Raw genomic sequence first — 11,452 nt, 5'->3', positions numbered from 1 at the left:
TATGGCTTTTCATCTCTGCCATAAAGTGAAAGGACGTAAAGACAACTGAGCGGGTTTATTCAGGAACTGAGTGAGGAACCTTCCAACCGCTCAGGCGCAATTCTAACCCAGCGGGGATCCTGCTCAGTTAGAAAAGCCTCTAAACAAACAGGGGGGCGCGAACAAGTTTGACACAAAGAGCCAAGATTTTTAACTGTGATAGTCAAAGAGCCACACCACGCAATGACCTGCCAGACACACACCCACAAACACGCAATTAAAGCCATATTTTTTCCCATAACACACTCCTCTCCTTACAATACAACAGCACTAGATGTGTTAACACATACCGGTAAAACATGCACGCTAGTTTGTGTTTTAAAACGGTAGCGAGCGCAAAACTGAGTCGGTTGTGATTTATCTTTTGTTGAATATGCCTCTCCCCCTTAGTCCTCATCTTCTGGATCTGAAATGAACAGCTGGGCTGAATTTCTATCAAACACGCAAATCAAAAAGTTTAAGTCCCAAAGTGTGGCGTAACTCCCCCGGTGCTGCCCCCCAGTAAGAGGGGGAGGATGGACAGCTTTTCACTGTCATCTGCTGGAAGTTGCTGCACTCAGCCTCGAGTCGATCTTCCAACACAGGCAAACTCAGCTGCTGCTGCGTCTTCTTGTCTTGTCGGAGTTGGTTTGCCAGCGTCCTCACTTGTGAACCATAGATTCATTATTTTGAATTTTCTGGCAGCTGAGGTTCAGTAAAGTTAGAAAGATCTTCACAGATTTGGATTTCCGGCCTCATTAACTCTTCTGATCAACGTTCATATGTGTCAGCAAGTATCTCAATCATTTTGTATTAACACAGAATGAACCACAAATGCATTTCTAAAGAGAAAAGATCATTTTTTTGCCTTTTAATAAGAATTGTTCTCTTCAAGCTTGAATGCAGACATGCAGCGAGCCGGCTGCCAAGGATGCACACTGGTTTTTCGCAGAGACTTCTGGGAAATTTCGAGGGCACTTGATTTTGTCATTGTAGATTTGGACAACCCTACAAAATTACAAATGCACAATATAATGCACTATGTAGTGGGTAGTGAAGGAATTTGGTGACTAAATTGACTGTTTCGTTGGAGCTTGAAGTAAACCATTTGCTATGGGTGATGTCTCACTCCCTCTGTCCAGTTCTCACATACAGTCAATGGGTGGTACTGGCAATGCTTTACTAATACCACAAAGCTGTCTGAATATAATTTTTGTTTTTTCCCCCCCCGTTTTCTGTTATAAAATATAACTCCGCCCCCCAAAGTTTCTCCAAATCTCCCCAAAAACAGACGTGATGTCTTTTTTTTTCTTTACATCCTCTTGTTTGAATATCATCCATTTAGGTAAAGGGGATAAAGGGGATATTTTAAGATAACAAGCATCATAATCTCATGATTAAATCTAGAAACAGGAAATGGAACTTCTGTCTTTGAAAAGGTTCCACTGCTTTTCATCCCTGTTGATGCAACAAAGAAATAACTGACTGCTGATCCATACTCAGTGCTGGAGATCCCATGACCAAACATTCTTCTACCATAGCAGCTTCCACTGGGACGGTAGTCCACAGACTTAGCTGCTCAAGTTTTCAAACTTATCGTGGGAGCTAGCATAACCTGCTTTCTGGAATACCCCCCTGAGTTTCACAGATCAACCAGGACTACTTTGCCTCAGTCAACGCCCCTTCAAGCCCTCCACGGTAATGAAAGTTTAGTTTTCTCCCCCAAAAAGCAATGCACGTTAGAGTTAGCTGGATGTTTGGTCTCTGTTGTTTGTGTTTGCAGACCAGCCATCGTGGTGCTGCTCATGTCCATGGTGAATGAGAGGCAGCCGTTTGTGCTTCGTTGTGCAGTTCTTTACTGTTTCCAGTGTTTCCTCTACAAAAACCAGAAGGGTCAGGGGGAGATCGTGGCTACACTACTTCCCTCAACCATCGATGGTTCGTTTCAATCTGTTTCTCAAAGCCTTTAAATGCAATTATTTTTTTAACCGGCTCTATTCTTTTCCTCTTTAGCCAATTCTATCTCTGCTGGTCAGCTCCTGTGTGGAGGTCTGTTCTCAGCAGACTCCCTGTCTAACTGGTGTGCTGCCGTGGCCCTGGCCCATGCTCTCCAGGACAACCTCACTCAGAAGGAACAGTTGCTTCGAGTTCAGCTCACCACCAGCCTGGGCAAACCTCCCGTGTCCCTGCTGCAGCAGTGCACCAACATCCTGTCCCAGGTAAGGCACCGTAGTACAGACGGGACAAGCTATATGTGTTCTGTTAGCATGAAACGAGTTAGCCCATCAACATAGATCAGTGCTAAATTGTAAACCCCAGTGAAGAGAACCGGTTTGCATTGTTGTGGTTTTGCAGGGTGATAAGATCGTCCGGTGGGTGTCCAGCAGTGTTATACCTGAGTCAGACTCATAGTCTTTGTCATCATACTAATCAGTTTTGTCGACCTGTTGTTGTCAGACCACTGACTGGACATGAGAACTGGATGGAGTGCATGTGACATCACCAATAGAAAACGGTCAACTTTCAGCTCCAATCATTAAGTGAATTCAGTCGCTGTTTTATTTCGATACGTTGGAGCCAAACGCCGTCAGTAAGCAGTCAAAGTCAGGAGAATCTGTCAATCACTTTCAACGTGAGACCACACACTTTTATTGAAGTCTGATTGGTAGGTTTATGACTTAAAAAAATTGTAATAAAGAAAAATGCAAAAATAGGATTAGCTAGAACATTTAAAAAAAGATATCACAGGGCTCCAGACCGCAACAAAAATTTGAAAGCGTGCGACTGAATTTTACATCCAGTATTCCAGTAAATTTGCCTCCCCGACCCTCCGTATTTTTTATACATTAAACGTGATAGGGGCACACCAATGATCAATGCAATGAGCAATGAAATAATCCAGTGTTTTTCAACCAGTGTGGGAGATGGTCAAGTGTGCCGTGGAAAATTGCCCTCATTAATCATTAACTGATCTAAAAACATTAACCATCTCCAGGAAATCAGCTCTTTGTTCATCCAAACAGGTCCTGATAAAACACTGAGTAGTTAGGAATATGAAAGATCATAAAATACTTATTTCTTTGTGTTTAACTGATTCTATTAAAGACATTTTGATAAGAATGACGGCACCGCGATTTACCTGCAGCTATAACTGTTTTCTGAAAAGTCCCGCAGCTTTTACTGTCTCCACGACTCCACCAATCATTCTTGAAGGCTTAATCACATGTCATCAGTCTGACCAATCAGAAGTGTTTAAAGTCTAAACTTCCTTTTTCCAATTTAGCTCATAACTCACTCATTTCCAACAAAAACACCAGCTAAAGCTCGTCTTTAGCGGTGTAGCTTTCCACAGAATCCGGTATCAGACCGTGGAACAAGTGAACAAAACCATGAAACTCAGAGACGCAAGTGTTTCTGCCGTTTTCTCGCCGTATTCACACTACATCTCCCATGATGCATTGGCTTAAAGGGACAGCGCCTTAGCGTACAATGAGTCGTCCTTGTTACACGGATTGAAACCACAACGAACATACAGTTTGTATGTAACTTAACTTTTATTACATTTTTTAGAAAAAACATCTGCAACTTCCTGATTTTTCTGCCACAATTATCACAAAAATGCACGTCAGATTGCCGGGGGAGGGGGGGCTGTAGATCAAAACAGACTATGAGTTTCTGCTTTTTTTTGGGGGGGGGGGGGGGGGGGGTGGTGTGCCGCGGGATTTTTGTCAGGTTAAAGTGTGCCGTGGCTCAAAAAAGGTTGAAAAACACTGAATCAATTGTAATCAATGAGACGTGAGCGCACACGCACGCAAACACACACAAACTCATGAGACACGAGCACACACTCACGTTTCATTGAGTGATGCCTGTCTGTGAGGCCGCCAATGCGTGTGAAAGAATAGGGAATGGCCACTGTAATTGGCTAAAATGCGTGGAGGGGGAGGGGCCTAGAGATAATCAAGCGTGCGTAAACATCTGTGGGAAGGAAACAGAGACAAATATCATCACAACCTGATATGTGCGTGCGTCTGAGCTATGAGCAAGCGAACTATTGATTTGTTCTTCCGACCTGCGGCTAGTGTACCAGTGCCAGAGTCTGCAGCAGGGGTCTCAAACCCGCGGCCCGCGGACTATTTGCAGCCTTCAAGATGATATTTTGCGGCCCCCGCCTTAGTATGAAAGTTTAAAGTTAATGCGGCCCGCCAGTCTGTAAGAATGACACTTTTTCATTGTCGTGTGTGGAGCTGACAGAGCAACCAATCACAGTGGGGTAAATGACTCTTGGGGGCGTGACAATGACTTGGCTTGAAAGCAGGAGAACATAGGCAGGAAACCTGACAGCCCCCTCCCCGGACCACATTAAGGAGTTCCTTACTTTCCTTTTTAGAACGTATTTATTTGCTTGTAATTTTCTAAATCCATGGCCCGAGCTGAACTTTTCTCTGGGCCGCTGGGATCAGAGGAGTGTTGAGGTTATGGTTAAGGTTAGGCGCGCAGCGGCGTATCAACCCCGACCAATTGGTTCTCATGCACGGCTGTTACGGCAGCACAACCGTAGAGGATGGGCCAGCTGAGGAGAATAAATGTGCCACACCTACATGCGTGACAGCTAACGGGGCTTTAACATTAAACACGTGCGAGCAACAACACGATTTAGTCCTAGACGCACAAAAATATGTGTATAGGAAAATGCAACGATAGACGTGTTTAAGATGAGCCAGCGCCTCACCTGGATCGTTAACGAGACCAGGCCGGGGTGGGGGGGTGAAGGCGGACTGAAGGAGAACAGGAAGTTGGAGTTGTCCTTAACATTCAATTTAGTTTGAATATGCCTCTCCCCCTTAGTATGATCTGTGTAATTATATACTTTATATTTATTTGAATGTTTTGTAATGTATGTAGGCTTTTTAAATCAATTGGTATTTTAAATTATTTTAATTGATCACTCAACTACAAAAACTCATCAGGACACATGTCCCATAATGCATTGTTTTGTAGTCATCAGGGCAGCTGTCAGTCAGTGCAGTACTAAATTTCCAGCTGTGTTCCCTTAGGTTGGGGCCTTGCTCCCGCCCCTTTCTCGTGATATTTTTGTGATGATTGACAGGTGATGTTGGAGCAAAAACAAAAGTATACGTCTCACACCAGGTGATCTGTGCAGCGTTGTTTTCACCTGGGTGATCTCAAACACGCTTATTGTGCACCTTGGCTGCACCTATTTGGTGTCACCAACATAAATTTCAATCAGTTTTTGAGCCTCTCTCTGATCTCGGGTATCTGTATCGATTGTTCTGATCTCCAATGAGCAGAACCCAATCTTTTACAAACCACAGTTTGAATTCAACTATGAAAATATAGGAGTGGCTGACCGGCTGCTCTACAATAACTTATGACCGGGGTTTAAATGTGCAAAAAGTCATAAGAAAGAAAATCCAAAAATGGTTACTCAATTTTGTTTCTTCTTTACTTATTTGTGTGTTAAAGAGTAAACTTAAAAAAAAACATTCAACACAGACTCAAAAGAGGGAGCACATATTCTCTGACTTCTCCACCTTAACCCTTGTGCTTCCTAGGCACTTTAACATTGGGAGTTGGGTCATCTAGACCCACTAGACAGTGCTCTGAACCCTTTTTCTTCAATGATTTGTGATCTTCACTGGTGTCCATGGATTACATGAAATCTTTCCACCTTTATCCACCTTTGTCATGGTAGGGAGAACACGTCAATGTAAGGGTGGGGTCATCTAAGACAGCACAAGGGTTAAATGTCAATAAGTCCAGGTACAGTCCAGATTTACAGACAATCATCTTCATCCACACTGAGGGTCTCAGCTGTTTGGGAGGAAGTGCTGCTAAGTGTCCAGCAGTAAGAAGTAGACAAGAGAAGCCGTGTTCAGAAGAACCATTGATGGATTTACAGAACTGTAGAATTTGAGTCTTCTTTTGTGTTTATAGTTATAACTCAACAGTGTTAACCAAACCTTGTTAATAAGGATGTTTAAATGAGAAATCAGCAGATGTAGAAGACTGAATAAAACAAGACTTGATGCCAAGGAAGCAAACTTGGTTCAGTCAGGGTAAAAAGGTCTAGGACGGAAAGTTACAAGGGCTGGCCTTCTGGTCCTCCTAGTGCAGGGGTCGGGAACCTTTTTGGCCGAGAGAGCCATAAACGCCACATATTTTTAAATGTAATTTCGAAAGAGCCATACAATAATGTTGTGTCCCTTTCCCACACTGAGGCACGGAGACTCAACCTCTTTTAAGGTTCTTTATTCTGGATACTGCAGGCTGTAACCAACGCCGTACAATTAATTCAGCAACTCCTCAGTCTCTCCCGCTGAGAGCGCTTCACCCAACTTCTTATTCGCTCACTGCCGCACCAGCCCTCCTATTACCCTTATTTGGCCCATGGCTGAACCCCATTGGTCCAAACTACATAACAGGCTGAGGGACAGAACTGAGAGCCAATCAGCATCTCTGCTTGATGCGTTCAATGAACTCCAAAATTTTGAATTTATTTTGAATTTATTTCTTTTATTTTGTATTTCCTAGCATTATTACGACTTCTGGTGCTGCGTGGTTTTGCTGATGGTCTAGTCTGGTTGATACGTGGTGAGTTTCAGCTTCATGCGGGAGTTGAGACTTTAAACGTGATCTTAGGTTGGTATGAATGTTCTGTAGATGTGAGAAAGACTGCTCACATGCAGACGCGGAGCCAAACATATACTCATACGCTGCAGTATGTGACGGGCAGCGTGTTTTAAGTTTTGACAATCCCTGCGCGATTCACCTTGCTGCCCGTGCCCACAACCCCCCTCTTTCTTCCTCACACATCCCGCTGCAACCGCGCGCTCTTTCTCAGAGACGGGAGCGCGCAGTCGCCAGGACAGCAGTTCGCAGGTTTTATAAACTCTGTGAAATAATAGATCATACTAAACTGATATGCGGTGCAGATTTTTTCTCTCCAAGCACCGCTACTACTGGCATCGCATCTCACCCGAGATTGACTGGTCTTATGAAAAAAAAGTATAATTAAAGATTTGTCTGCGAGCCACATGTGACCATCAAAAGAGCCATATAGGGCTCGCGAGCCATATGTTCCCGACCCCGTCCTAGTGGAACACAGGAGGATCTGCTCTAAGGGGGAGTGAGTAAAGGCTCAAGTTGTTTAGACCTACGTGTTCTAGTGGAATGTTATTGGACAGTGCCCCTAATGTTTACATACATTTAAGTATTGTTTGTAACTGTGAAATGATTTAAAGGTCACTACGGTAATCACTTTCTTACTAAGCACTTTTTTTATTCTGAATGTATGGTATTTTGTTTACTTTTTGTACTGTCATGACAGCGATGGTGCTGTCAGGTTACCGTGTTGTTGCATCTTCAAAAGTGCAGAATAAAATGTGACTCTGAATTTGAAAGAGCACATTGTAATTTCTGCATCTATTATTAAAGTATTTATTAGTAATCCAGTGGAAATTAGTAGATTTGGCTGGCATGTTGATTTACGGCATGCGCCCCTAAATTTTCTGGTTGTGCCCCTAAAATGTTCAGTTGGGGGCCACAGTGGTCCTAGTGAAAAAAGTTAGTCTGGAGCCCATCATTACTTCACCATTGACACTGTCACCTTATCTGAGCTTTGCAAACATGCACAGATGTTCTGATGAGTGTTATGTTTTTCAGCCGCTTCCCCCCCACTCCTTTATGGAAAAGGATTCAGACAGCAGTCCAGAGGCAGAGGAGGATGCAGGTGACAAAGAAGTCAAAGTAAGGTTTAGAAATTCATCTCACTTTTTCCCCTCAGAGCTTATTTAACCCTTGTACTTCCTAGGCACTTTACCATTGGGAGTTGGGTCATCTAGACCCACTAGACAGTGCGCTGAACCTTTTTTCTTCAATGATTTGTGATCTTCACAGGTTTCCATGGATTACATGAAATCTTTCCACCTTTAAAAGTTGCTAACTGTTCTCCCTTTGATGACTTCATTAATCCCACCATCCCATGCTGTGTCTCTGCATGCAGGTTCCAGGAAGTGAGGCCGAGCATGAGAAGGAAGAGGAGGAGGAGGATGACGAAGAGGGGAGGTGTCTGATATCTGAGTCTCAGAGTCAGGATGTACGTGCTTTGCATGCTGGGATAGCATAAAGTGGTGCAAACCTTTCATCAAAGCACGTGACACTTGCTAATGCTTCAGTCTTTTTTAATAATAAGTCAGTTATTGCTGGCAGCCAAAAAGAACTGTCTGTTTCTAGCCTTGGTGTCTTTTCTTTATCAAAGCTTGTATTCTATACATGGGTTGTTTAGGCTTTTGGTATTTTTTAAAAATAGTTATTTTTATTGTCTTACTAAGGAGCCCGTGACCTGACATGGGTAAAATAATAAATATCTTGTTCCCACCAAGGTTATTATAGTTAACGAAAACGAACGAAAAAACTAAAACTAGAACTGAAAAAACATTTTCGTTAACTGAAATAAAAATAAAAACGAGAGTTTTTAAAAAAACGAAAACTAACTAAAACTGTTTGTTGTGTGTATAAAACTAACTGAAACTAACTAATATTAACCCCAAAAAATACTTCGTTTTCGTCTTTGTTAATACATAAGTCTTTTGGATTGAAATAAAGTCTATTTACTTCACCCTGCTAGTTTTACTGTGTATCTGAACTAGAGGGCTGCATTGGGATTGGGTCCCGCCGGGTCCCGCGGGACCCAACCCAAATCTTGCGGGATTGGGCGGTTTGAATTGTGCTGCGGGCGGGAGCGGGCGGCAAAATAAAACCCCGCGGGATCAGTGTTGCCATGAATATCTCATGAATATATATTAGCGGACTACGTTAGGCTGAGCGGCTGTTGGATTCTTATGTACTGAAGCTCCGTGAAGGCACCAGGTAGAGACGCACAATGGCCTCTGTCATCTAACCTGTTGTTGGGGGTGCGCCCCGCCCCGCCTCTTACTAAGAGCGCGCTTCAGGCCGTCTGTCTGCGCGCGCACACACGCACACTTTTAACCGAACGGGATTTGTGAAAATATATTTAATAATTAAGTTGCAAATTACACAAAAGAGGAATGCATGAAAAGATGAGGCTGGAGGAGGGACATGAATCTCTTTAGTAATAATATCAATACAAATACGTGTTTTTTTCCTGCGGGACGGGAGACGATACAAAATCAATGCATCTCTATTACTGTGCGGGACTAAATTCTATGAGTTTTGCGGGTGCGGGCGGGAGTGGACATACATATTGCGGGTGTGGGCGGGAGTGTAACGCATACGTTGCGGGAGCGGGCGGGATTGGTCAGAAATTCAGCGGGCGGGAGCGGGATGAAGAAAATAGTCCCGCGCAGGGCTCTACCCTACGGCATCACGTTGTCTGTGACGTCACATGATGTCTGTCAGACACTGCCGGCTAGCGTGGTCATAGACATTTACATGAGCGTGATGGCTGCATTAAAAGTTGGGAGAAAGCGGGAGAGTCCTATTTGGGACTTTTTTGAATATAACAGCGTCGAAAACAAAAGTAAGTGCCTTGTAGTTGAAGCAGGAGACAAAGTTTGTGAAACGCTCCTCAAAGGGAAAAACCCTACGAATCTAAAAGTACATTTAAAAAGTGCACACAACAACGCGCCTGTCGCCCGCCCTCCCCCGAAAAAGAAGCGAGAGCAGATAACGTAATGCTGTTATCGGCTGGTGTATTTTAATTTAAGGATGGTTGTCCTTGTGTCCTCTGAATAATAAGTGTTTCAAAATGTGTCTTTGATTGCGTTTTTATCATACAATACTTATTCTGGTGATTTTGAATCATGCACCTGACAAATATCCTAATTTACAAAAAAAAGAAGAAGAAAAAACTAAAACTAACACTAAAACTAATAAAAACTAAACTAAAACGAAGCAATTTCAAAAAATAAAAACTAATAAAAACTAGTAAAGCAGCCTCTAAAAACTAATTAAAACTAAATAAATTTAAAAACAAAAATTCAAAACGAAATAAAAACTAAAACTAATAAAAAATCCGAAACTATTATAACCTTGGTTCCCACACAATAATTAATTTGTGTGAGTGAAATAATTAGTCATACATAAACACGGATGTGAGCAATAGTTATATTTACAGCAGACACCTTCACATTTCTGTCTGTGTGTCTCATTACATTGCATGGAAGACACGGATGATGTTTAGAGATCAGATTTATACATTTTAAAAAGCTCTACAAAAGCATTATACTCCTTAGCAGTCATTTTACATCAGAAGGCTAGTTGGTACATGCCACGTATGGGATATGTGTGATGCATGATGGGATACAGCTCCACTGTTATGCATCAGCTAAACACCAGAGGGCGTTGTTGATCTGTAATCAGTCTCAGGCGTCTCCAGTCCTGTTCCTTGTGAGCTGCTGCCCTGCTTGTTCTGCAGCTAACCCTGCTTCAGCAAATGCTGATGAGCTGGATTGAGAGTTCTCAGTTTCTGCGTGACTGAGCCCACCTGATCCAGGTGAGCAGTTATAAATGCAGCGGGGATCAAAAGCCAAGAGAGGAAGAAAGAAAAAGGTTGGTCATGAACATTTCTACTTTTGTCTCTGTGAAAGAGTTGGAAATCTTTCTAAGGAGAACGTTAACTACTTTCCAGAGTGACTCAGAACAAGAAAATGAAAAAGATGAAGCCCCTGCAAGTCCTGTCAGTCCATCTGGTAAGTGTGATGTGCAATGCTGACATCTTCCTGGTGTTAAAAAGGCCCATTGAAGTGCACAGCAGAATAGTTTAGATCTGCAGCAGGAGAATGGAATAACAAAGACTAAAAACTCAAAGCAGATTTCAATGAAAATGTCTCAGAATTATTGTTAATAATAAATATTGTTATCATCTGGAGGAGGTGAATGGAGAATCTCTATGCAGTGCAACTCAGAGTGGGGTCTTGACTGCTTACTTGATTCTCCTCCCTGTTGATAATAATATTAAAATTACACTGTCATCTTTGTTTGTGGACATACCTTTTTTCCATAAACATCCCACTTAGTCTAAAGTAGGATGTTCATGTAGACAAGGGGTCGGCAACCTGCAGCTCCGGAGCCACATGCGGCTCTTTCATCCCTGTATTGCGGCTCTCTGTGGTTTTGTAAAATAACTATAATGTTCTAAGATTGTCGTGATGCCTTTAACACCACTGGGATGTGCGAGTGTGCAGGAGGAAGAAAGCAGCATAGGGGGCGTGTCTACGGCTGTGAATGCAGACCAGAGACTGTTATGGGATGGAATGTTCTTCTAAAAAGACAGTGCATGTTAAATGACAAGGGAATAAAAACCTCATAATGCACAACCTCTCCAGGTCATCTGTCGACCAGCTGTTGTATGTTTGTGAGCAGGTCGGTACCAGGCGAGCCGCTCGTCTTTGGAGCAGCTTCTCCGTGCTGACGGCTACGGTCAGTAAGC

At 42.9% G+C, this 11,452-nt stretch overlaps 1 protein-coding gene across 1 annotated transcript; it reads left to right on the top strand.

Annotated features, from left to right (window-relative positions):
* Window positions 1–1,298: 1,298 nt before the first annotated feature.
* On the top strand, window positions 1,299–8,419 carry LOC105354246 (general vesicular transport factor p115). Its single transcript, XM_023963339.1, has 5 exons — window positions 1,299–1,716; window positions 1,802–1,956; window positions 2,032–2,237; window positions 7,705–7,788; window positions 8,045–8,419. The coding sequence occupies exons 2-5, from the start codon at window positions 1,824–1,826 to the stop codon at window positions 8,165–8,167; spliced, it is 546 nt and encodes a 181-aa protein (XP_023819107.1). The 5' UTR covers window positions 1,299–1,716; window positions 1,802–1,823; the 3' UTR covers window positions 8,168–8,419.
* The last annotated feature ends 3,033 nt before the right edge of the window (window positions 8,420–11,452 follow it).

Source organism: Oryzias latipes, chromosome 1 (genome assembly GCF_002234675.1).
Source record: "Oryzias latipes chromosome 1, ASM223467v1".
Lineage (NCBI taxonomy): Eukaryota > Metazoa > Chordata > Actinopteri > Beloniformes > Adrianichthyidae > Oryzias > Oryzias latipes.
This window is presented reverse-complemented; position numbering and strand designations above follow the sequence as displayed.

Excerpts from the sequence above, each read along its gene's own strand:
- LOC105354246 (XM_023963339.1), top strand. The coding sequence starts at position 1,824 with ATGTCCATGGTGAATGAGAGGCAGCCGTTTGTGCTTCGTTGTGCAGTT. Across the intron at positions 2,238-7,704 it reads GCACCAACATCCTGTCCCAG|CCGCTTCCCCCCCACTCCTT; the intron begins GTAAGGCACCGT and ends TATGTTTTTCAG. Across the intron at positions 7,789-8,044 it reads CAGGTGACAAAGAAGTCAAA|GTTCCAGGAAGTGAGGCCGA; the intron begins GTAAGGTTTAGA and ends CTCTGCATGCAG.